Raw genomic sequence first — 27307 nt, 5'->3', positions numbered from 1 at the left:
ACACACACACACACACAAACAAAATAACACAAAGTCATGATGAAATTATATTTAGAACAATTTGGATCTTATTTTTTCCTTGATTATTGAGAAAATAACCTAGGTACGTTCAGATTTTCTTCATTTGAACTATTTTCCTTTTTTTATCCGTCCCTTTGTCAACGTCACAGTAAGAGTAAATAAAGCGATCAAGAATCTGTCGGTCTGAAAATTATGAAGAAAAACAGGATGAAAATTTCCATTTAACTATTTAAGTGCTAAACAGAGAAATTCTAGGAAGGAGGCAAATATCTGATAATAGTACTCTAAATATAAATTCAATGAGACCAAAATAATCAAAGGATAGTATGTCTAATAGCTAAAAAGACACAATTATGTTAATTATTGATTAAAAAGAGCAAACAGTATTCAAGGGATCAGCAAGACTTCCTGGAAAGAGCATGGATTTCAGAATGAAATAAACTTAGGTTTCAGTTCTGTGCTGGCAAATACATCTGTCCCCTCCATTTATTCATTTCCTCATCTTTGAATACAGGTAACGATACTTACCTAGCGCAGTTGAATGGACGAGGGATGCTATGTGTGAAGCACCTAGACAATGCTTGGTCTGGGTGATGTGATGATAAACAACACAATAGAGACTATTGTTCCAGAAGTTTCATCCAAGCCAGGGTTGCTTTTCTGCCCCCCAGTGTTGGGAGGCTTTGCAATCTTTGAGTGATAACTGATCATGGGAGGCCCTTCAACTCCCTGGCCTCCATTTCCTCATCTAGAAATTGAAGGAGTCTTTTCTGGTTCTGAACATCTATGGTCCCCTAATCCTAATTACATATTTTTTAATTGTACTTTGTGGAGCTGTAAAGCTTTGTCACGCCTAGCAATTGCCATCTCTGCAGCCAAAACTAAGAGAAAGGAAGAATGCGAGTGATAACATGTTTTCCTATTCAATGTCCATGTTGTCACGCGCAGTGTTACAAATGCCAGCTGAGGGCTGGAGATCATGTGTGTGTGTGGGGTGGGCGGGGGGTGTTCCTGGTTTACTCTCCAGTTATGTTTGCATTTATTTGTGTTTGTGACTTCACATTTAAGTTTCAACCCCACACTCATCCTTCTCCTTGTCTTTCCTGACCTCAGCGTTTTTCAGTTGAGGTAAATTTTCATAAAGTGAAATGCACTGATCATGCATGTACAGGTTAATGGGCTGACATTTGCATAGGTGCACCTCACACCCATGTAACGATAAAGATCATTTCCACCACACTGCAAAGTCCTGTCTTGCTCTTTCCCAGTCAATCCCTCCTACCCCAAGACAGTCTCTGTTCCAATTTCCTTCATTGTAGATAAGTTTTGCCTGTGGTAGACTTTCAAATAAATGAAACCATACAAAATATATTATTTTGTGTCTGGTTTCTTTCACTTAGCATAATAATGTCTTTGAGGTTTATACATTTTGTTGAATACATCAATAATTCATTCTTTTTTATTGCCTAGTAGTATTTCATTTTGTGAATATACCACAGTTTATTTATCCATTCTCCTGTTGATGGAAGTTTGAGTTGTATCCAGTTTGTGACTATTAAGAAAAAAAAAGAAAATGGGCAGAAGACCTAAATAGACATTTCACCAAAGAAGACATACAGATGGCCAGGAGGCACATGAAAAGATGCTCAACATCACTAATTATTAGAGAAATGCAAATCAAAACTATAATGAGATATCACCTCACACCGGTCAGAATGGCCATCATCAAAAAATCTACAAACGATAAATGCTGGAGAGGGTGGGGAGAAAAGGGAACCCTCTTGCACTGTTGGTGGGAGTGTAAATTGATACAGCCACTATGGAGGACAGAATGGGGATTCCTTAAAAAACTAAAAATAGAACTACCATATGACCCAGCAATCCCACTACTGGGCATATACCCAGAGAAAACCATAATTCAAAAAGAGTCACGTACCAAAATGTTCATTGCAGCTCTATTTCCAATAGCCAGGACATGGAAGCAACCTAAGTGTCCATTGACAGATGAATGGGTAAAGAAGATGTGGCACATATATACAATGGAATATCACTCAGCCATAAAAAGAAATGAAATTGAGTTATTTGTAGTGAAGTGGATGGACCTAGAGTCTGTCATACAGAGTGAAGTAAGTCAGAAAGAGAAAAACAAATACCATATGCTAATGCATATATATGGAATCCCAAAAAAAAAAAAAATGGTAGGAGACAGGGGGCTTACTGACAGGGGTAGGAGTTGGGGGCTTACTGAGTGCCTGTGGATGTTCTGAGCTTAGGCCTGACCATGGGGCATAAAGCAAGGCAGTGACCTCCACGTCGTGCAGAGCACAGAGTGGGGTGTAGGAGATGGTCCACTGGGTGTGGGAAGAAATATTAGGATCTCTATTTCTATTTGCTTTTCACTTCTTTAACATTTTGAATGTTTTATAATGTACATAACATGTTAGTTTAGTGGTATATGAAGATACTTTATAGAAATATATACATCTGCATTAGGGCATGTGCTAAAAATGAGGGGTGATAGGTTGTGTGACCACGAGCATTGGGTGTTGAGAAGCAGCTGTTGGAAGAGTTTAGTTTCCTCTCCTCCAAGTCTTATTCTCTGAGTGGACATTTTACACACGCTCAGACTGACCACTTGCCCCTGAGATGCTCCCAAACAAATTCCAGTCACTAGACCCCAAAATGGGGTAAATCTCTGTTGCGTGGAGTGACCCAACCTATGCTGAATGGCATTTATCTCTTCAAGGAGGAGATACATGAAGATTCTCATGTACCCTAAAAAGCCTCTCACAAAAAAGTACCCCCAAACAGGAAATAAAGATTACAGAAACTAAAACAAAGCCGTGAGATAGTACAGACACCCACTGGAGAAATCAGTTAACCGTAAGAAAAAGAGAAGTCACCCTGGAGCAATCCAACCACAGCAAAGTGAGATCAGAAATTAGTGAAAATCTAGATGTTTCTATTTTAATAAGTGGGGATATAGCCACTGGGTTCTCTTTTAAGAATAATTTATTTTCAATGGGTTGACATTTGCACTAAGCTATGGGATTTTTTTGGAGGCTATATATATATATATTTTGTGAACATATAACTCCAGTGGCTAGAAGTTGGAACAATTTCTATTTGGGGTAAAGCAATTATTATGATCTGTAATTTATTAAATAGTAACTCAGGACCTCATCTTACCTTTGTAGGAAACACTCTGAAGGTACTCTGTGACTTGAGAGGGAGTGAATGAGCTCAAAATTGTTAAGAAATCCAGGTAGACTTTCCCGTACTCACTTTGGTACGTGGTCTGCTTCTTCCTGCGCTCTTGATTCCTCATGTGTCGGTACAGCATGGAAGGGACTGGGGGACACAAGGGAAGGAGAAAAAAAAGAGCTGTCACTGAGCAAAGAATTCCTGCCTTTATTTGTGGGACGCGCCCCTGATAGCACTGAGCCCAACTTGGAGCTTAATCGGCGTCCTTAATTGTACTGGGAAGTGAGGAGCTATACGTCTCCTCCAGTGACTGGGGCCGTGCAGAGCTGCTGGGGTACTCAGGGCTGTTGCTGTTGGAAGTGGGAATGACTGGAGCTGACGGCCAGAGGGTTGAGTGTGACCACCATTCTCCCTGAAATAGACTCTCCTGCAGGTCAGCCTGTTGGGATGGCAGCATTCACCACCTGCTGAGCAAACCAGCACCTTCCTAGAAGCTTCTTTCCCTTTCATGCCATCTCCTGTGCAGATGTGGATGGACACACTGAGGGGCCTCCCTCAGGGACCCAGGTGTCTCAGGAGGAGCAGTTTGGAAGAACAATGACATCTACAGTTAGCACTCACTGTACATCTGGACGGATAGAGGTATGAGGCGCAAGTAAACCCAGAATCACTTATATTTGATTCTGAATGTTGTTCATTTAAGGTGGGCTCTGCTAGTCATGGAATTCTCATGAAAAAGAAACAATGAAGGGACTTCCCTGGTGGCGCAGTGGTTGAGAATACAGCTGCCAATGCAGGGGACACAGGTTTGGGCCCTGGTCCGGGAAGATCCCACATGCCGCGGAGTAACTAAGCCCATGCGCCACAACCACTGAGCCTGCGCTCTAGAGCCTGCGAGCCACAGCTACTGAAGCCCACGTGCCGAGAGCCCGTGCTCCATAACAAGAGAAGCCACCGCAATGAGAAGCCCGCGCACCGCATTGAAGAGTAGCCCCCGCTCACGGCAACTAGAGAAAGCCCGCACGCAGCAACAAAGACCCGACACAGAAAAACAAAAATAAATAAATAAATTTATTTTTTAAAAAAACAATGAAGAGGGCAGACTTCTGGTTGCCAAGGGGGAGGGGAAGTGGGGAGGGAAGGATTGGGAGTTTGGGAGTAGCAGATGCAAATTGGTATGTAAAGGATGGATAAACAACAAGGTCCTACTGTATAGCACAGGGAACTATATTCAGAGTGTTTGAAGGGTCTGGAAATGCTTTAAGTGGAGAATATAGAGGGCATATAATAAGGGTTTCATTGAATAGTGGAGTTCTAGTAGTTAACCGCTGTGGGAAGAAATAGAACCAATGGCCAGAAGTTTAGCAAGGAAGATTCTAGCTGTTGAGAACTTTCAAACAGAGTATCCAAGGATGAAGGAGCTACACTGGGGGATGGGACACCCCTCCAAAGAGTTTAAGCAGGCAAACTGTCTCCTCTTGGCAAGGATGGGCGAGAAGGGATTTGTACATGATGGGAGGATCTAGACTAGGTACTCCTAGGCTGCCTTCCAACCCCAAGATGCTCAGCTTCTGCTCTGTGATTTTTGTCTAAAGCGCTACTTGATCCCAACTCCATGCAAGGAATAAATCACTTTCTCAGACTAACACCAGTTTATCCTCTTAACCAGGAACTCGGAGGTGGGTTGGTCATGGAACTTTTAAAAACTTTTCTGTTGTAAACAATAGCAATTGGGGTCATAAAAGAACACTCAAGTAAAATCGTTGCTAAATGTAAAGATGCTTGAAGGATGTGCCGTGTGGATAAACTTCCAGGGGATAACTGACAAGTCTAATTTGATTCCCGAGGAAATTTTTTTTTCTTTTCGTTGTTTAATAGCAACTAAATTCTTCCTTTCATTTTATAAGTGGGGGGGGGGCGTGTCCCCCAATCCCAACAACTGTCCCCCCCAGGCAGAGGATGTACTCATTTCATGGCACAAGCAGTCATTTCTCTTCTGAGACATCATCCTCATTCCCTGGGTTTGAGGCTAAGTGCCCCAGAGTCCTAGTTTTGATTCCATTCAGGGGTCACTGACATTCTCTATGACTGTTATCAAGGTCACCCACCAGGGCCCTATGTGTTGAGGAATCTTGGAGCAAGAACGGTCTATGAAGTTGTTTTAAAAGCTGCAGGTGTACTTACCTAGACCCTGAGAAGCAATGGGTAGGCTTGAGTAGCATCCGTATTTGAAACTAAAATCCTGAAGCTCAGGAATTTTAGCTGGAATTTGGTAATTCCATCGAAATTCAGTGTCTGCTGGTCGGGGAAGGAAGTTTTTCCATTCCAGAAACATCTGAGAATGTTGCTTCATCTTTTGAGCTGGGACACAAATGGAAGGCAATAATTACTCCTTGTAAGCTATTTCTAAATAGCCTCATATTTTCATTCCATTCTGCTGCTGGCAGTAACTTCCAATTTATCACACTAAAACACACTCCTCGCATTTAGAGGTACGGTCAATGTACTTTTTAGGGACATTTCAACCGGGAAATAATTTTCTGCTTTATCAGGCACAGGAAGTACAAGCTCAAATGATTAGAAGTAGTTTCTAATGAGTACATTGTACATCAGTTAGGAGTGCTTATGTGTTTCTGCTCTGTGGACTCAGGAAGCATGTCTCACTCCAGTGGTCCTGCCTAGTCCCTGGGGCAGGGGTCAGGGTGCAGAGTGAGAGATTTTAGTTAGGGCTATGGTTGCCATATAAAACATAGGGTGCCAGTTAAATTTTTGGGGGGCCACACCATGTGACTTGCAGGATCTTAGCTCCCCAACCAGGGATCAAACCCGTGCCCCCTGCAATGGAAGCACAGAGTCCTAACTACTGGACTACCAGGGAATTCCTGGATGCCAGTTAAATCTGAATTTCAGATAAACAATGAATAATTTCTTAGTGTAAGTATGTATAGGTACTCATTTTTTACCTGTTATACACCATTATTCAAATTTAACTGGGCATCCTGTATTTTTATTTGCTAAACCTGGTAACCTTAGATGGGGCAGTGCATATCATCCCCATTATCTGGAAAAGAACCACTCAAAGGAAAAGAACCTTACCGATGGAGGGTTAGGTAAGATCATTGTCATTAGTGGACCGTAGCACTATTATTTTTGGAAATAACTCTGCTAACAAATATTCATTAAACATATGATCCTTAAATACCTCTGAAGCACTGACTAAAACCACGTTCCACAAGCACTACCAGATTAACTGAGGAGAGAATCACAAGTCATTTCACCTGGAGTGAGTTCACCCCTAATTCTTGCTACAAAATGTTGGTTCAGAGACACATCATACAACACCAACTTTAATTGGTACAAAGATATTAAAAACATGAATATCACCTAATAAGGATCTACTGTATAGCACAGGGAACTCTACTCAATACTATGTAATGGACTATGTGGGAAAATAATCTAAAAAATAGTGGATGTATGTATACATATAACCGATTCACATTGCTGTACACCTGAAACTAATACAACATTGTAAATCAAGTATACTCCAATAAAAATTTCTTAAAAATAAATAAAATGAAGAGAAAAAATTCAAATTGTGGAAATACGGACAAAATCAGCTACTTGTGATAGGAGATGAAAAAGAGATTAGAAATAAAGATCAAAGTCTTCTTTGAAAAAATAAAATAAGTGGTACTAGAAAAAATAAAGTATTCATAACCTTAAAAAAGCCACAAATATCATGAGCAATGTCCCAACAGTGCTAATTACTATTAACACTAACCTCTATTCTTTTTCCAAAATAGTTTTTCAATAGGTTTTTTCAAAATAAATTCAAATGTACATTGTATATCAAACAATATGCGATGTCATCTACTGGTACTCAAGAGCATTTTAATATTGATTTTTAAAAAATGATCTCTGTCCAGACCAGCACAGTGGGAAAGGGTTTCACTACACGGTGCCTCTTAGTTTACATGACTCAGGGAGAGAGGCCATGGGTACTCAATGGTCCTCATAATGACCTCATAAACCACCCGAGGAGAAGGCAAGGCTATAGAGAGAGAAATAAACTCTCGGACTCAAACATCAGGACATTCCTTAAGCTATTTCGGAAAATCATCTGGTATTGTTGCTAGTAAGCAGCATCTATAACTTGGTTTTTGTAAATTACTAATGGCTTTATTAATAAATAAATTCCCGTTGAAATACTTGATACAGATGCCTATCCTTCTCCCCTAGCTGACACTTAAAAGCAAATGTTTTCAGTTCCTATATGGATTCTGTGTCAAGGTTAAAGGTAATTAAGTCATTGTTCTACCTTAAGACAATCTCAAACCAGTGTGATTAGAAAGAGATATACAGGATACATGGATATGGAATGTGATATCTTGCAACCATAACACTTGGAACTGTGGTTCTCACATGGAGATAATACATCAGAAATACCTAGGAAGGTTATTCCAGAATATACCTGCTGAACCTCATCCCAGACATTGAGACTTTCCAGAAGTGGGACCCAGGCACTTATATTGTGAACAAGCTTCTCATAAGAATCACTCACTCAGAGCTGTGGATAAGGTGCTACAGAAGCCCAGAGGGAGTGTGACAGGCTCTGTTACCGGAAGGGAAGGAAGACAAGAATCAAAAGGCAGACACAGCAAAAGGCGTGTTTTGACAATGGGTCAACACTGAAGCAAAAGATGCACAGAGTGTTCATGAAATGTAGTCTAGTTGGTGTGAGTGTGAGGAACGCAGGGAAGGGAGGAGGAGTAGCTGAGGGTGAAGCAGGAGAGGGAAGTTAGGAACCACGTTACGAAGGGTCTTGAGGGGCTGGTTCACGTGGACCAGGATGGACCAGCATACAAGTAGAGCAACTGGAGATGAAGACCCAGAAAAGACAAAAATCAGACTCTGGATTTACTCTGAGTTCCTTTGAAGATAAAGATTAAGCTTTTTTTTTTAAATTAATTTTTATTGGAGTAGAGTTGCTTTACAATGTTGTGTTAGTTTCTACTGTACAGCAAAGTGATTCAGTTATACATATACATACATCCTCTCGCTTTTGGACTTCCTGCCCATTTAGGTCACGACTGAGCACTGAGTAGAGTTCCCTGTGCTATACAGCAGGTTCTCATTAGTTATCTATTTTATACACAGTATCAATAGTGTATATGTGTCAATCTCAATCTCCAATTCCTCCCATCCCTCCACTTTCCCCCTCAGTATCCATATGTTTGTTCTCCAGGTCTGTGTCTTTATGTACTTAATTAAGATTAAGTCTTATTCTTCATTGATCCTTAGTACATATCACTGTAATAGACCTCATTAAATATTTACTAAATTAATGAGTGAACAAAAGAAAAAAAAAAGACATGTAATTGCTATGTATTAGCAATTCATTTGAAACACACTCTAGTTACTGCCTATGTGACATATACTTAAAGTATCTCTTAGTTCTTAGTTCTTCTTAACTAATGGTTTTATTGTCTGTATAAAATTTCATGTTAATGAGTTCCTTTGGCATTATTAAGAGAAGTTCCTGATACAAAAGGACCTGACCAACACCTGAAGTCCCCATAATTGTATTAAAGTCTGGACAGAGAAGATAACCTGACCCAACACTAACCCCGCCTCCAAGGCCTGGACTCCTCCCAGGGACCATCCCTGCCCCTCAGGAGATCAGCTCCCACTGGTTTCTTTTCCAGTTGATAAAGGTGATACCAGAGTAGTTATCGCCCAAAGGGAGAAACTGACCCTTTAAGATTAGGTATGGCATCTGCAGAAAGGCCCCAGTAAATCTACAGCAAGGACTGTTCAAAACCACTAGGACCATGGGCCCATAGTCTATAGCCAGGTGAGACCTAGTTCTGCTGTCTTTATCTGCTCTTCTAATTCATCAAAGCCGAGTTCTCCAAGCCTGCGTGTGAAAACAAACATCTTTTAGTGCTTCTCACTCATTCGCCTTAATTCAATAATGAGGATTCAAAGATAAGACATAGTCCCTGTGCTTCAGAAGCTTAAGGTATTAGAGAAACAGATACATAAAAGGTAATCACAATATTATTTGATAAATGCTGTGTAAGAGGGAAGAACAGGTGCTATAAAAACACGGGAAGGGCACCGCTCCAAACCTGGGGGATCAGAGAAGACTCCTGGGAGAGAAATGAAGCTTACATTTAGACTTAAATTATGGACAGACGTAGGCTTAAAAACAGGGAGGGAGACATCTTCCTCGGGCAGGAGGCATCATGAGCCTGGAGGATGGAAGGCAGTCGGTCTCATAAAAAGCATGGGGGGCTGGCGAGGAGGACTGCTGGGGTGATGGGCGAGCACCAGATTATACAGGGCTCACAGTAAGGCACTTAGCTTTTATCCGAGGAGGATGGGGGCAGGGTGTCACCGAAGGGTTTTAAGCTGGAAGGTGAAGTTTGCTCATCTGGAAACCCACTATGGCTCTAGTATGGACTGCGGACTGGAGGAGACCAAACTGGACGAGGGACTGAATTAGAGTTCATCCAAGGCAGAGACTATGGTAGCCTGAACGAAGGCAGGGGCCGTGGGGAGGGAGAGAAGCAGATGGAGGGGAGAGATTTAGGAGGGAGTCGTAGCAGGTCTTGGGTATTTATCCACACATGGAGAAATGGTAATCTGTGCATGCTGAAAGGACGACTCTGACTGGAAGCTCAAAGACATCTTTTAAGAATGCTGACATTTCGGGCTTCCCTGGTGGCGCAGTGGTTAAGAATCCGCCTGCCAAGGCAGGGGACACAGGTTCGAGTCCTGGTCCGGGAAGATCCCACATGCCGCGGAGCAACTAAGCCTATGCACCACAACTACTGAGCCTGTGCTCTAGAGCCCCTGAGCCACAACTACTGAGCCCGTGTGCCACAGCTACTGAAGCCCACACGCCTAGAGCCCGTGCTCTGCAACAAGAGAAGCCACCACAATGAGAAGCTCACGCACCACAACAAAGAGTAGCCCCTGCTCGCTGCAACTAGAGAAACACGTGTGCAGCAACAAAGACCCAACACAGCCAAAAATAAATAAATAAATAAAATAATTTTTAAAAAAGAATGCTGACGTTTCAAATGTTTTCCCATGACCCTGAGTGTTTATCTACAAGTATGGAGGTCTTTTGATTCCACACCCATCCAGCTTCAGAAAATGTACTTCCCATACATTCTCTCTATCATTCAGCAAATATTTACGGAGCACCTCCTATACACGAGGACGAGGCTATATACTGCACTAGGTCCTGAGTGAATAAGGGCCTCTGGAGCACTTACTGAATAGTGAGGAAAGAGTAAAACACAAACAACAGAAAACACGAACCAGTAAACAAATGACTGAAAAATGCAAGGGTGCTAGACAAACAAGGTGACAGCATGCCTCTTCAGATAAAATTGTAAGAAAGGTCTCACAGGCAAGGTGACATTTAAGCTGGAGTCAAGAGAGTGACAGAATGAAACCCCAGAAAGAGCCTTTCAGGCAGAGGGGACAGGCTGCACACTGACTGAAGGTGGGAAAGAGGTTAAAGGAGTTGAAAAAAGGCTCATGGACCTGGAACCTAGTGAACGAGAGGGATGGAGTGAGGAGGAAAGGTGAGGACATAAGCAAGGGCCAGCCTTGCAGGATGTTGTGGACCAAGAGAAGTAACTGGAACGTGCATTTTAATCAAAGTGCAAGGGAAGCCAGTGAAAGGAAGCAGTAGAAGTATATGATCCAGTTTAGACTGTGAAAGAGCCTCTGGCTGCCATGTAGTGATAGAATTGCAGGGATCTGTAGCTAATGCAGGAAGATAAGTGCCGGGGGGAGGAGAAGGTGATGACTGGGACCCTTGTGAGACTTCTTCTCGGTCACCAAATACACAGAACCAGGGACCTGAGGAAGGGCTTGGGGAAGAGAAACAAATGCAGAATTCCTCAGGAAGATGGATCATTGCTCTCTAAAGGAATCAGGAACTCTAAGGAACTCTGTTAGAGATCAAATAGAAAAAAGACAAGAAAGAAGGAGACAAAGAAGTAGGGAAAGCCAGGAGAGTGTGGAGTCACAGAAGTTCAAAGGAAGAGTGTTTCAAGGAAGAGCAAGTGGCCATGGTAGTTATATGGCTACCCTTTCCTAGCCAGAAGATTTGTTGGTGCAAAATCGAACCAAAGAAGCTCTGGATTCGGGGACACCAGGCACAGTAGAAGGTGATGTACTGAGATGCTGGACCAGAAAAAATGGATTCAGTGAGTGTGATGAGCACATAGAAAACTAAGCATATGAAAAGAATCAATTATTAACTCTGGTAAAAAACAAAAGAAAACTAAAAGGAAACATAACCATAAAATACCATCTGGCTCAGCAGTAAATATTTACATAATCATAATATATCATATCATCGTAATCATAATATAAACACTAGCAATTGTGTTAAACCCAAATTTGTAATATGATTATACTGAGAGGACGGATGGAGGGGTCATGAGAAAAAATTATAGGAGGACCAAATCCTCAGTTACCATAACAGGAAGTCAATTGTAATGTCTAAAATTGATGAATCAAAAATAACAGTATTAAGCATATGATTTTAAAATATGGAGGCTCCCATAAGAAGACATAGTTGAAAGGATGGAAATTGACAGCCAGTGGGAGTAGGACCGAGAATGGAGAAGGGTGGGTCAAGGAACTGCTATTCCATTGTGAGCCTTTAGGTAACTATGAGATTTCACTCTCTGCATGTATTGGTTTAATAAAGGAATTTTAATTCAAGTAATTTAAAAATGGTGAACCAGCAGTTAAGAATTGAAAACTGCACGTTTAACTCGACCCCGTCATCTTCTCCTGGCTCATTCGTCCTTGTCCTTTGGACCCAAGCAGCTTTTCCTGACCTTCTCCCCATCCCCCGCCCACATTAGGCTGGGTGTCCTACTGTGCACCCACAGCACCCTGCATTTCCCACAACATGCATCTTTTTATAGGTGCTAACTAGGTCAACGATTGTTTGCTAAATTGCCTTTCTTCACGTCTGTACTGTGAGTTCCTTGAGGGAGAAGACTGCATCTGTGTTGCTCACCACTGCGACTCCAGTGCCTTTCTACCAGGGAAAGGAGAAAAATGAACGTTTACCTTTTGCTGTGTCCACAAAGTCTCTCCTCGTGTGGGAAATAAACTGATTTGCTATTGCCTTCCGAACCTCTTCCATTGAAGCAGCGATTTTCCAAGGGAAGTAGCTCTTTACTGAGGCTGTCGATTGACCTTGAGGCAGTGTCCAGTGAAAGAAGTCCTGTCAGTACAAACACAATTTTCAAGAAAATCCACGTGGGTTCACCTCACGGAATGAAGAACATGTGTGTTTTTGTGTACCTATTCTTTCGAGTCCTTTACACACACAATGAAGTGCCAGTGTGTTCTGGGAGCCATCAGCTGACCCAGCTGTAACATGGTACTTTGTCATTTCTTTGGCTTTTCACGTTGAAGACAATAAAATGTGATTGGGGAGAAGTGATCATATTCTAAATATATTTGTAGGTAAATAAGGTTTTCTGATGCATAGAATGTGGGATGTGAAGCAAAGAGATGGGCCAAGGATGACTCCAGGGATTGAGGTCTGAACAGTTGAAAGGGTGGAGTGGCCATGAAATGAAACATGGAATAGTCCAGACTTAGAGGGACACTCAGGTGTTCAGTTGTGGTGATGTGACATTTGAGGAGTCTTTAAGTAAACTTCCAGCAGGAGATCTTAAGAAAGCAGTTGGATATATGAATCTGAGTTAAGGGGAGTGGACTAAGCTGAAGATAATTTTGGAAGTCATCTCATACAGTTGAAATAAATTAAGACTGGATGAGATCACCAAGCTAGAAATTAGAAGAGGTTTGATGATCAAACCTTGGGGCACTTCATCATTAAGAGGTCAAAGATAAGTGGAAGAAGCAGCAAAAGAGACTGAGAAGGGGCAGGCAGTTACGAAAGAGAAAACCCAAGAGAATGTGTTGTACTAGAAGCCAAGTAAGAAAGTGAAGGAAAAAGGACTGAACATTGTGTGAAATGCTGCTGGCAGGTCAAGTGAGGTGAGGACAGAGACTTGACCATTGGGTTTAGCAGACTGGGGTTCCTTGGTGACCTTGAAAAGAGCAGTTTTGGTAGAGTTGTAAGGAGGAATGCCTGATTAGTGTGAGATGGAGGGCTTCTTGGAGAAATGGCAGGAAATGTACAAGAAGAGTGCCTGGCACATGCTAGGCATTCAATAAATATTGGTTGCTTGAATGGACGAGTAAAAGGTAGTACACATAACCATCCACTACTTGAAGGCTTTGCCCTCCAGTCACAGCTAAGCCCAGGTAAGCTGGTTTTCTCCAAGACCCTGAGTGGGAATTGACCTCACCAGTGATGTCTGATGGGGCACCAAATAGGTAGCAGAGATACCTGACATGGCAATGATCTCTTTTTGCACCCAGCCTACACCCATTTGCACCCATAAACACGCAAACCCTACCAGCAAAAAGGACCACCCAGTGGGATCACCTGCAGAGTCTCCAGATCACTGGGCAAGTCCCGAGCTGCCTCCAGCCCATTTCCCCGTGACCGCCCACACGTCAAGGCATCGCAGTTGCTGCAGACATGGGCCCTCCTTTTCCACCGCCCTTTCCTTGAAGGAGCCCCAAACCACCAGTCTGCACTTTACCTCTTAGGGTGATACTCTTCCTTTGCTCCTGAGCAGCAGACTCTGTTAGCAGAGGGGGAGCAACTTGCTAGTTGCCAGGCCCTGAGCCAGAGTCAAAACTGCTTAACAGAAAACAAAGGTAAATGGCAGAGAGGCCTCAGAAGGGTAAATAATGCAGTATACCCTCAACTCAGGTTGATGGGAAGGGCATTCACGTGCTGGGAGGGTCTGCAGGCTGGCACAGGAACACTCATTGGCTGAGAGCCTTCAATAACACTTAAAGGGGAAATAAATGCTGTGCATATGTATGTGTATGTATACGTATACATATACAATGTAATATTGTAACCGACTATTTTGCATTAATTATAAATCTTAAGGAAAATACTCAACAGGTAAATAGATTACATGAGTGGGTGCCATGAGGAACCAAGTTAAATGGGGTATGTGTGTATGTTCTAATGACTCCAAAGTCTACCCACATCTACAGCTCGCCTCTTCCCCTCGAGTTCCAGACCTGTGTATTCAACTGCAGGTTGGATATATCCTCAACCAACATGTCTTCAACTGAACTCACATTTCCCCCAAGCCCTTCCCCACCAAACCCGGTCCTCCCGAATGTTCCAGTTCAGTAAATAACATCAGCACAGACCCAGGCATCCAAGTAAAAAACAGGAAGATCATCATTCATTCCTCTCCCTTGTCTTTTACATCCTTTCAGTCATCAGATCCTGACCATTCTACTGCCATATTATCTATTGAATATGTCCAGGTGCTTCCATCCCAGGTGTCACCATGCCATATGGCAACCCAGTAAATGAAACCCTTTACTACAATTGAGCTTTGCCTTTTATGATGGGAGAAGGGTACACAGTGCCTAGAAAACAGAGGGAGGGTCAGTTACTTTCATCTAGAGGAGAAGGGAATTAGAGATGGCTCTCTTTAAGCTGAGCCTTGAAGAATCTCTAAGTTTCCTTGGTGGATAAGAGAAGGGCATTCTGGATACTCAACAAAATGATAAAAGTTCTGATGGTTTGAGAATGCTTACACCAAACACAAATACTTGTACGTGCCTGTTCATAGCAGCTTTCTTTACAGAGGCCAAAAGGTGGCAACAACCCAAATGTCCATCAATAGATAAATGGGTAAACAATTTGTGGTATATACATACAATAAAATATTATTCAACCATAAAAAGGAATGAAGTGCTGATAGATGCTACAATGTGAATGAACTTTGAAAACAATGTTTTCAAACAATGCTAAGTGAAAGAAGCCAGGCACAAAAGGTCACATATTGTATAGTATGATTCCACATATAAAATATCTAGAATATGTCATCCATAGAGACAGAAAGCAGATTGGTAGTTGCCAGAGACTAGGGGAGAGGGAAACAGGAAATAATTTCTTAATGGATACAGGGTTTCCTCTTGAGATTATGAAAATATTTTGAAATGAGGCAGAGGTGGTGGTTGTAGAACATTATGAATGTACTAATTGTCAGTGATTTGTTCACATTAAAATGGTTGATTCCATGCTACGTGAATTTCACTTCAATTAAAAAAAAAGTTTCAGGGACTTCCCTGGTGGCGCAGTAGTTGAGAGTCTGCCTGCCAGGGTAGGGGACACAGGTTTGAGCCCTGGTCTGGGAAGATCCCACATGCCGCGGAGCAACTAAGCCTGTGCGCCACAACTACTGGGCCTGTGCTCTGGAGCCCGTGAGCCACAGCTACTGGGCCTGCGTGCTGCAACTGCTGGGGCCCGCGTTTCTGGAGCCTGTGCTCCGCAACTGGGGAGGCCACTGTGGTGAGAGGCCCGCACACAGTGGCGAAGGCCCAGCGCAGCCAAAAATAAATAAATAAAATAAATAAATTTATTAAAATAAATGTTTCTTATTTAAGGGGAAAAGGGAGTAGTAGTTAGAAATAAATGTGAGAAGGTGAGCAAAAAAGAGTCTAAGAAGGACCACAGCTGTAGATGATGGGGGATCTTTGGGATATATCCAAACTCTCATTCTTATGGATTATTGATAGAATATCACATTCAGAAGATATGTAGATATTATCTTACTTGACTGGGGTAATAAGATTTGTGGTTCTTGATTCCTCTTGAAGTTCCAATGTTGACCAAATCTTCTTTAGAATATGATTTCCAAACATACTCGTCATTGTACTGTGTCTGATTGGGAATAGCATCACTAAGTGCATATGTATATCCTAATCTTCTGGTACTTTTCTGACTGTAAGAAAAGGGTGGAAACTAGAGTAAGGGATTAAATACCAAATTTCACAACAGTACACATGTCAAATAATTTTTTAAAGATTAGCTGCCTTAAGACTTGATGCCAGAAATAATTTAATTTCTAGGTTTCCCTGAAAAGAAACAATCCTGTATCTTATGATGCCCCTTAACAAAAGTAAGAGTGTCCTAATGTGAAATTTAAAAGAATAATCTGAAATTCATTAATTTTTTAATTAATTTTTTTAAAGAGCTGAGTACTCTTCTGTGTAAACAGTACTTCAGTATAACCAAATACTTGGCGAAGGAAAGTTTCTCTCTATAAAAAGTATTCCAGTTAATAAAAGGAAAAGTATAAGAATTAGGATACCACTGGTTTGCAAGTCCCTAATGAAATAATGCATCTAGGCAATGATCAGCAGTTGCCACTCTGGATGTACATACACAACACCACCTATTAAGTACTTTTGTGAAAATACCCAACCTGAATCAGATGAAGTCTTTGGAATATTAGATTACAGGAAATACATGAAAAGAAGGATAGTTTTAAATGACACGATGGGGATGGAGTCAGAAAAATCCAGAACAAATCATCTGTTTCTTCAACAAAGAAATTCTCAGGAAAAAAAATGGAGGAACCTGTAGATTAAATGAAGTAAGAGAAAACAATGCAGAGACCTTGTCTGGATTCAATTTCTAACCAACTGTTTGTTTGTTTTTTTTAAATTATGAGACAATTGGGGAAAATTTGATCGCTTATTGGCTATTTGATATTAAGGAATTGCTTTTTTAGGTGAGATAATGGTATTGCTACATATTTTTTAAGCATCCTTATCTTTCAGAGATACATAAAAATATATTTAGACTTATGATATAATGCCTGGAATTTGTTTCAACATTATCCAGTGGGAAGGCTAAGTGGAGGATATACATTAAAAATGTCCATGTGTTGTTGATTATTATAGCTGGATGATAGCTGGGGATTTATTGTATATTCCTTTCTGTGTGTCTAAAATATTTCATATTGACTTTTTTAAAAAAGAGGGCTGGGTAAGATTCAGGTTACATCTGTAAGAAACCAAACATCTGGAAAGTGGGATACATCTGGATGCTGGACTATTTCACTTGTCATTCAGATGTACAGATTCAAGCATGACTGTGGTCCTAAATCAAACTGAAGTCATCGAAGGTGCATGAAGACCTTTCCAAAGGGATCACAGCACAAACCGCTTTAAAGGAATAGATTTTCACATACGCATTTCTCAATATAGTCTTTCTTAACATGTATCTGCCTGAGAACAAAGCTGCATATCTAGTGGGTCTTTTCCTTCCCGCATCCTTTTCTCCCTTCCCCACTTCACCATAGGATCTTACTAAGGTGCATTACACCTCAGTGTGTTAGCTGCCAATGGTGAGAGGGGCGCCGGGCAAAGGGAACTTCATTATGGTGATTTCAGGGAACTCCCTTGTAACCCAAATTCCATACACTTACCTAGGGCTTGCCGTCCTAGGTCAAGAGTAAAGAATGGGGCTATAACCAGAGCATTATGGCCTGTGCAGGGATGTTCTGAATGTAGGTACACTGTAGATTGGTGCGGCTGAGAGTAACGGCTAGTTTTCCCTGTCCTAAAAATTATCAAATGTTCATCCCTCTTTAAGGAGAAGCTTCTAAGAGGAAAGCAGAGAATATAAATTGCTGAAAATGGCTCTTTCCCCTACATATTTAAAGGTAAGCATTTTCCAGCTTTTAAAAATTCCCTAGGATATGTCACTAGCTGGAAAGAAGAGCATCTCTGTTTAGATGAAGCAGTACAGGATGGCGATGCTGATTCTTTTCAATGTACCTGGAATCTTTTCTGAGACTATCAAATTTTTAAAGATTCACTGGATAAAACTGGTACATAAAAATCTTGTGATCTTTTTTTCAGATTTTGTATTCATCATTCAGTAAGGTATTTAAAGCTAATTTTTTAACCCAAACATATTATGAAATATTTACTTCAATATAGCCAGTCTTCATTTTATTTTATGATGTAAAATATTTAACAATACATGAAAGTATACACTAGCTTGTCAGACTAGTAATTTTCCATATATAACTATTTACTTACCATATATAACTTTCTCTTTCATTAAATACATAGTAAATGTTTGATTTGGTTTCTAAAGAAATCAATGAAATTGTTTCTGATTTTTATGCATGATATTATTTAATTATTTTCCAAAGTCAAGCACCAGAGTTCTGCACACATGAGAACATATTTAACTAAGGAACCTCATATTTTTTATCATACTCCTCACTTCACAGATAACTTACATATTTAGCTACACATTTCATTGCATTATTTTTGTTACTTGGGTGTAATTAATCATATTAGACCTGAATCTTTCTACACTTCTCCTGTCTACTTTTAATAATCTTCCCTACAATATATATTCCATAATTTATCAGTAGTTTTCATAATATTCCTCAAACCTATAGTAACATTTATTTAAACTAGAATTGTAGTCAGATTTTATTTTGCCAGGAAGTAAACCTAATTTCACTTGTTGGTTGGACCACAAGGACTGATTTTACCAGCTAGGTAACATGTGTAAATTGTATGAGTTAAATCTTCAGCTCAAAGATTTGGATACAAATATTTAGAGTATATAATGACAAAAGCATTTTTATAAAAAAAAGATTATATTGGAAAACCTTTATTGAAATTAATGTTCCTATTTTCTAAGTCCTTTTGAGTATATAGTATTAAATAGTTTCTTCCAATGAAGGAGTAACAGATGTAATTTAATAGTCATTTGTTAAGACATGCTTTTTCAGGCCATATATGACAAACCCACAGCAAACATCATTCTCAGTGGTGAAAAACTGAAAGCATTTCCTCTAAGATCAGGAACAAGACAAGGATGTCCACTCTTGCCACTCTCATTCAACATAGTTTTGGAAGTCCTAGCCATGGCAATCAGAGAAGAAAAAGAAATAAAAGGAATCCAAATCGGAAAAGAAGAAGTAAAATTGTCACTGTTTGCAGATGACATGATACTATACATAGAAAATCCTAAAGGTGCTACCAGAAAACTACTAGAGTTAATCAATGAATTTGGTAAAGTTGCAGTATACAAAATTAATGCACAAAAATCTCTTGCATTCCTATACACTAACAATGAAAGATCAGAAAGAGAAATTAAGGAAACAATCCCATTCACCATTGCAACAAAAAGAATAAAATACCTAGGAATAAACCTACCTAAGGAGGTAAAAGACCTGTATGCAGAAAACTATAAGACACTGATGAAGGAAATCAAAGTTGATACAAACAGATGGAGAGATATACCATGTTCTTGGATTGGAAGAATCAGTATTGTGAAAATGACTATACTACCCAAAGCAATCTACAGATTCAATGCAATCCCTATCAAATGACCAATGGCATTTTTTACAGAACTAGAACAAAAAATCTTAAAATTTATATGGAGACACAAAAGACCCCGAATAGCCAAAGCAATTTTGAGGGAAAAAAATGGAGCTGGAGGAATCAGACTCCCTGACTTCAGACTATACTACAAAGCTACAGTAATCAAGACAATATAGTACTGGCACAAAAACAGAAATATAGATCAGTGGAAGAGGATAGAAAGCCCAGAGATAAACCCACACACATCTATGACAAAGGAGGCAAGGATATACAATGGAGAAAAGACAGTCTCTTCAATAAGTGGTGCTGGGAAAACTGGACAGCTACATGTCAAAGAATGAAATTAGAACACTCCTTAACACTGTACACAAAAATAAACTCAAAATGTGTTAAAGACCTAAATGTAAGACCGGACACTATAAAACTCTTAGAGGAAAACATAGGAAGAACATTCTTTGACATAAATCACAGCAAAATCTTTTAGACCCACCTCTTAGAGTAATGGAAATAAAAACAAAAATAAACAAATGGGACCTAATGAAACTTAAAACTTTTGCACAGCAAAGGAAAATATAAATAAGACGAAAAGACAATCCTCAGAATGGGAGAAAATATTTGCAAACGAATCAACGGACAAAGGATTAATATCCGAAATATATAAACAGCTCATGCAGCTCAATATTAAAAAAACAAACAACCCAATCAAAAAAATGGGCAGAAGACCTAAACAGACATTTCTCCAAAGAAGACATGCAGATGCCCAAGAAGCACATGAAAAGCTGCTCAATATCACTAATTATTAGAGAAACACAAATCAGAACTACAATGAGGCATCACCTCACACCAGTTAGAATGGGCATCATCAGAAAATCTACAGACAACAAATGCTGGACAGGGTGTGCAGAAAAGGGAACCCTCTTGCACTGTTGGTGGGAATGTAAATTGATATAGCCACTATGGAGAACAGTATGGAGGTTCCTTAAAAAACTAAAAATAGAATTACCATATGACCCAGCAATCCCACTACTGGGCATATACCCAGAGAAAACCATAATTCAAAAATACACATGCACCCCAATGCTCATTGCAGCACTATTTACAATAGCTAGGTCATGGAAGCAACCTAAATGCCCATCGACAGACAAATGGATAAAGAAGATATGGTACATATATACAATGGAATATTACTCAGCCATAAAAAGGAACAAAATTGAGTCATTTGTAGAGAGGTGGATGGACCTAGAGACTGTCATATAGAATGAAGTAAGTCAGGAAGAGAAAAACAAATATCGTATATTAACGCATATATGTGGAATCTAGAAAAATGGTACAGATGAACCGGTTTGCAGGGCAGAAATAGAGACACAGATGTAGAGAACAAACGTATGGACACCAAGGGGGGAAAGCAGTGGGGGAGGGGGCTTGGTGGTGTGTGATGAACTGGAGATTGGGATTGACATATATACACCAATATGTATAAAACTGATAACTAATAAGAACCTGCTGTATAAAAAAATAAAATAAAATTCAAATATAAAAAAAAAAAGACAGGCCTTTTCAGTATACTTCTCAGAAAAACGAGATAGGGAATAACTCAATAACTGGATGACAAATCATCTAATTATTTGCTTTCAATGAAACTGAAGGAGTACACGACCAAGCTGTCAGCCAATCAATCATTAAAAATCACCTTGTGATTTTTGGCATATAACCATAAAGAGTTCAGAGTATTGAATGGCATTGCTACACTAAAACTCCTTTCATTCACATCTACTTAATTATGAGAACAAGGTTTCTCAACACTAGCGTTTATAAGCTGAAAAAAAAAAAAAAAAAAGCAGGAAAAATTGATGCTGAACGTGGTCTCATTCCAAACATAATAACACTCAAATCTGGAGACATAAAGTAATTGAAAACAAAACAGCCCCATTTATCTCATTAAGATGCAATTCCAAAAAATTTACTTTTTCTGTTTAGTAATTTTTAACATTTGTAATGTGTTTATTGCTTTGAGCAATTCTGTACTAAAAATAATTGTGATAACTCAATACTTAGGGTCATATAACATGTTTAAAAATTAATGTCAATTAATATACTGAAATAGTTGCAAAGAGGTATAATGGCGTGATCAATAAATTGCTTTCAAACACAAAATATATTCGAGCAGGGTAAAATTCTATGGAGGAAGTAGACTGGGAGTAAGAGTTCAAGAAGGAAAGAGAATGAAATAAATGATCTGTTAAAGAAGAGCTTGTTTGTATATATTTTTTAAAAAGGGTCAGAGTGAGCATCAATTTGCTAAGGTGGTTAGATTACCCACTGGTTATATGTAAAGAAATGATTTAATGGTCTTGTTTTAAAATGTCAATATTTAGGATGGGCTGGAAGTTTTATCTTTTACAGCTGTTTAATTTATAATAAGAACTTTTCTGTGAACTTTAAAAATATGTGAATTTGAAGACCACTGACCTAGACTCCATAAGTACCCATTTGGTTTTGGCTTTCATCCCAAATGTTTCTTCTTCAGACAACTGTTACTGTTTGGGAAGCTGGCATAATCCTTACTGTCAGAGGGTAAATCTCCCAGTAGGGGATATAATGTGACTCAGTGGGATAGCCGGTAACTCAGAAATTAGGAGTCTTGCAGACCTGCACTTTTTGGAAGTCTGTCGTATATTATGCCGGGGAAAAATGAATGAAAATTTAGGGGGTAACTTCTTCGTGCTAGTCACTGGACTACTGCTTTCAGTTTGTCCTCAGAACAACCACCTGATGCAGGAGTCATCATTCCCACTTTGCCAACCATAAAACTAAGCCGTAGCTGGCTGGTTACTTGCCTAAGGGAGCAGAGAAAATAAGGGGTAATTAGAGCAGGGAGCTGAGGCTGGAGCCCATTTCTGCCTGATTGCACCACACAGTCTGGACAATACTCCATTTGACTTCTCGACAATGTGAACTTTTAAGGCGAAAAGATCCTCTATATTGGAAGTAATTTACAGAGTGAACACAGACGAGGGAAGGTCCTCCATGCTAATTTCCCACCTACCACTGAAGCAATGAAAGATGGCAGGGCTTTCCCAGCCCCACCCTCTCTCACCCACCAATGAGCTTAGAGAGGCAGCTGATGGACAGAAATTCCCACCACCCTCGGTTCAGGTGGAATTGAGGGAGAAGTTGCAAGCAAACATTGCTTTAGGAAGCAATAGTTGGAGGAGTGAAGGTAAGGGTAAGGGGACTGTGGCCTTGTTCCAGCTTCCAAGACTAGTGTTGGGTGGAGGTGCTAACAATTACTCACTTATCCAGTCATTCAGTTGTCATTGCCTGCCTACTATATACCAGGTAATGAACTCAGTTCATGCTCCATGTTTAGGTAGCACAGTTCTATTAACTGGCTCTGTTGTAAAGCAGGATACACAGTGGCTTTATGAAGGACCCATGTGTTAATTTTCTCAATTTTCCTGTAGGAGCTTGGGATACTCTTTGAAGGGGAAACCCTCTCCGATGCCTGGAGGAGATCTGGGCGTGCAGTGGGTCTTATCTGAGTGCATTTTCTATAAGCCTTCTCTGATTACTCTCCATTGGTTTTGGACTCTGAATAATAGAAGAAAGGTGAACAAACTCAAGTGTGTATATCAATCTGACTCGAATAGGGATGTACCGAATTAAAGCAGGCACTGCTCCTGTCTTAGGTGTGAATGCAGTCTTCGTCGTGGTGGCATAGGAATCCCAATCGGTATCACCTGCTAAAAGCACAATAAAACAGTTTTAAATGTGGCAAGCCAGCATATTTTGATCAAATGTTGTTTTAATAATTAAAATAATTTTGCAAGAGACAAACATTTTGGGTGGTAATGCAGAGTGTAAAGGAATGAAGGCCAACTTGTGAGCTCCACTAGGGAAGAGGCGAAGCTCAATTTAATTATGAGTTTCCCCCCCTAGATAAAAATAGGTCTATTGTTTTTCTTGAGAATTCACATATACTATTTTAAAGAATTCGAGCAATACATAAAAATATAAAGAAGAGAGTTCATTTGAAATTCTATCATCTTAGGATGCTCACTATCGCTGTTTTATTGCCTGACTTTTCATGCATCAGATTAGATATACCTGTAAATGCATGAACTGATTTTACACCAAGAGGGTCATAGTTTCCATGTCAGGTTCTGTCCTGGACCCCTTGTCCTTGCTCCTTCCTGGCCCTGCTTGTAATCACCCTCCTCCCAGGTAGCCCATGTTAACAATTGTGCCTGTTTCTTTCCAGACTTTTATAACTGCTACTATAATCATATACACATTGATATATACGTATATCAATACATTATCACATTGGGTTTTAGTCCTATTTTGTTTTACAAAATCGGGCTCAGCTTACACAAAGTGTCCTTCTCTTCTACCTGTCACTTAACGGCGCCGTATGGGAAACCCGTCTGACTCGTCTGGTGCAGCTCTAATTAATTCTTTGCAACGACGGTGCAAGATTCCACGGCAGCGTAACTGTTCTTTAAAGCTGTGAGAGTGAGCGAGCTCAGCAAGGGAGGGAGTGGCATTAGAGGAGGTGACGTCCAAAGGCTGAAGCCCGGGGCTCCCCAGTGTCAAGAGGCCGGGGAGATGAGGAGCAGCCGGTGAAGGAGGCCGAGAAGAGCAGTGAGGGAGGTGCATGGAGACCCAGGAGGCTGTGGTGTCCTGATGGCCGAAGGAAGAAGGTGATTCCAGGAGGAGGGAGGGGCACCTACAGCGGCAAATGCTGCTGGCGGGCCGGGAGGCGGAGGATGGAGAATTCACCGGTGTGCAGACACGAGGACTGATCTGCCCCAACCTCCCCTTGTGAACGGAGGTACCACCAGATTACTTCGGAATATATTTTTAAAATTTAATTCGATCATTCTCTCTTTCTTCATATCTAGGCAGTTAGCCGTGGCTTTTTAGATTTCACTAGCACCTGGGTGAAAGGATCCCTTCCATGTTCGAAGCAAAGCCATCTGGGGTCCATCACCTCACCTCTCACACCGCAGCCACGCCACTGCCTGCGTTTCCTCCCGTTCACGCATCCTAAATACAATTGCCGTAAAGCATCTTTCTCAAAGGTGCTTTCAATTTCCAAATAGTCTGAAAACCTATATGCCACTGCCTACATATAAAACCCTAAAGAAACATTTAGGTTTTGCCATCTGTATACCTCTCCCCATCTCTCCCATCTCCCCGTCTCTCCCATCCAGGGCTTGTTTCTCACTGAACCGGTCCTTGAATCCAGCCAGGCAGCTGCATCCGCCCCTCTGTAACTATTCACCCGCTGCCTTCACACGGGGTGAGTTTCACCTCCACCTGAGGCTTCCCCAGGCTAACTAAAGCCTTAGCCCCTGCCTGTCACACTCTGTCCTTCTGTTCGCAGACTCTCGGCTGATGTCTACGCTCTGATCCCGTTATACTAGAAATGACACTATCCTTTGATTCTTCTGCTTTAGTGGGAACCGCTTTATACTTTAAAGCATTTTATTCCAACAGCAGAATTAATGTTCTTTGTTAAGAGAATTTCAAGCACGGACAAGTAGGTGGGGAGAAATTGTGAGACTGTGTTGCTCTTAAAATAAACTATCACTTCACCTGATTTGAAGCTCTGAGTTTGACTCTTAGAAGGATCGGGAAGGATCTTCTGCACAGAGACTGTCTTTTTCCGAAGCAAGCAACACCAGTCTAGGCCTGATCACTCTTTGCAGATGCAAGTAGGATTTGAGATGAAGAACATCCTAGATTATCCGGTGGGCCCTAAATGCAATTTCAGTGTCCTCAGGAGAAAGGCAGAGGGAGGTTGGCCACGGAGGAGGAGGAGGCGATGTGACCATGGAGGCCGAGACTGGAGTGATGGGCCACAGGTCAAGAACGCCGACAGCCGCCAGAAGCTGGAAGACACAAGGAAGGATTCTCCCCAAGAGCCACCAGAGGGAGTGCAGCCGTGCCAGTAGCTTGATTCCCGGCTTCGGGCCTCCAAAATGTGAAAAAAATAAATTTCTATTGTTTTCAGCCACCAGTTTGTGCAGATTTATGGCAGTCCTCGGAAGGAATACAGCACTTAAGAGCCCAGTCGATAGTAATAGTTCGATAGCAATTAGTCCATAGGCGTCATCAGTCTCATCCTATTTTGAGACCAGAGCTGGACAGTGACATATTAGGCCCAGCTTTTAGAGCGTGACCCTTCCATCAGTGGAGGAGGGAGTAGCACAGAGTGGCTGTTAGAGACTCGGGACTGGATGTGAAGGGGCAAACTCCCCCAGGGGAAGGGACACCTGGTGATGACATTGAGGTGTCAGTGAAGCCGCCCTCCCCTCTCCTTTAAGCAGCTGGGACCCTCCTTACTGAGCTTCCAGGTCTAGGAGGACAAGGAGTGTAATTTTGTACATGTTGCGTTTGAGGCCCTTCTGTGACATCCAAATGCCTCTGGTAGACAGATGGATATTTTGGTCTGAGATTTAGGAAGAGCATCTGAGTTAGAGATAAAGATGAGAGAGCCATTGATTGGCACCTTTATGTAGACTTGAAGCCCTGTGGCAGGATATGGCCGCTCACATAGGGGATGTAAACCAAGAAGGAGAAAACTTGGAGGACGCCAACATTCCCAGACAAGAGAGGCGAGAGCAGACAGTGAAAGAAACCAAGACAGGGTGGCTAGAAATGAAGGATGAGACTCAAGGGGGAGTGGGGTGGGGGTGGTCCTGGGGAAGAGGCTCCAGCTCCTCTGCCTCTCCTCTCTGCCTGGACACCACAGAGAAATATTTTTGTATTAATTATTTTCATTTGCTGTTCGTAATTTACAAAGGGATGAATGGGATGAAAGTATGCATTTCATTCATTCTCCTGGGAGTACAATTCTAGGGAATTTGCAGTTGAACAATCCCCACGGCTCTGTAGCCACCAGGGAACCACAATTACCCAGCTAGAGGGCTGCGATGGGTTATTATTGCCATGAGAAAGGCCAGGATGGAGCTGACTACACAGCAATCAGGCCAGTAGTATCACAGCTAGAGTGGCTCTCCCTCCACTGACACAAAAAGCTGAGTTAGTAAACCAGCTGCATTCGCATGCAAAATTAGTATTAAAAGCACTGCCTCTGTGAAATACAAAATCCCTTTGAAAGAAAAATCAGCGAAGTTTAGAAGCGACAGCTGAATGCCATAGTTCCCAGCCTCTGCTACAGCCACGGGCGGGGGGGTGGGGGGGACGCTGTAGTTCCACTTGGGGGTCGCTTCTCTGCATTTCTGCAGCCCCTCCCCACCCCCTTTCTGTGCTGTTTCCCAGATCCTGCCCGGGATCAGGGCCCCCGCTGGGTCTGCTCTCTTCAGAGCTCCCGACCTCTGTTGCTTCTTTGTCTTTGTCTTTGTTCTCCAGACACTAGGCCTTCCTTTTGCTTGTCCCCTCCTGGACATTTCATGGGGTGTTTAAAACTCCGAGCTGTTTAGGGAGGGCTTTGACAGAAGGTATGGCGAAGGGCTGGAAAGGGGCAAGGTCGTGAACACCCTTTCATTTTCCCTGACTCCCAGCCTCTACTTAAATTGAGTCCCACCCGTAAGGGGGAAGCACACACCCTTGAAGACCCGAGCAGCCTTCGCTCCAGGCACCGCGTCTCCAGGGGAGACCCCGTTCCCGCCCCCCCGCCGGCTGGCAGGGTCCGCAGTCTTACTTGGCCGGATCTTGTGGCCGCATTGAGAAGGACACGGAGCCTCGGGCCCAGGCTCTGCCATTCTTGCTGGAAGAGGCCGTCGCTGGGCCCCTTGCACCAGCCGGACTGGGC

At 41.5% G+C, this 27307-nt stretch overlaps 1 protein-coding gene across 2 annotated transcripts; it reads right to left on the bottom strand.

Moving 5' to 3' along the window:
- Positions 1 to 58: 58 nt before the first annotated feature.
- TEX26 (testis expressed 26) lies at positions 59 to 27257 on the bottom strand. Of its 2 annotated transcripts, none has more exons than XM_036831885.1 (7): positions 27197 to 27257; positions 23183 to 23267; positions 15941 to 16109; positions 12337 to 12493; positions 5410 to 5586; positions 3211 to 3372; positions 59 to 204 (listed from the first exon to the last, which is right to left on the bottom strand). In XM_036831885.1, the coding sequence occupies exons 1-7, from the start codon at positions 27255 to 27257 to the stop codon at positions 110 to 112; spliced, it is 906 nt and encodes a 301-aa protein (XP_036687780.1). In that variant the 3' UTR covers positions 59 to 109. The 2 variants fall into 2 exon arrangements, with proteins under 2 accessions (XP_036687780.1, XP_036687781.1); XM_036831886.1 differs by having other exon boundaries at positions 23183 to 23264.
- Between the last annotated feature and the right edge of the window lie 50 nt (positions 27258 to 27307).

The sequence above is a fragment of the Balaenoptera musculus genome, chromosome 18 (assembly GCF_009873245.2).
Source record: "Balaenoptera musculus isolate JJ_BM4_2016_0621 chromosome 18, mBalMus1.pri.v3, whole genome shotgun sequence".
NCBI classification, from domain to species: domain Eukaryota; kingdom Metazoa; phylum Chordata; class Mammalia; order Artiodactyla; family Balaenopteridae; genus Balaenoptera; species Balaenoptera musculus.
Note: the sequence above shows the minus strand (reverse complement) of the source record. Positions and strands in the feature narration are given on the sequence as shown.

What these genes read in the sequence shown, in the direction of transcription:
- TEX26 (XM_036831885.1), bottom strand. Translation starts at nt 27,257, where the DNA reads ATGGCAGAGCCTGGGCCCGAGGCTCCGTGTCCTTCTCAATGCGGCCAC. An exon ending in GCAGTGCCTGCTTTAATTCG is followed by an intron (nt 16,110 to 23,182) that starts GTACATCCCTAT and finishes CTTTTCTTACAG; the next exon opens with TCAGAAAAGTACCAGAAGAT. An exon ending in AATCTTATTACCCCAGTCAA is followed by an intron (nt 12,494 to 15,940) that starts GTAAGATAATAT and finishes TTGTACTGACAG; the next exon opens with GACTTCTTTCACTGGACACT.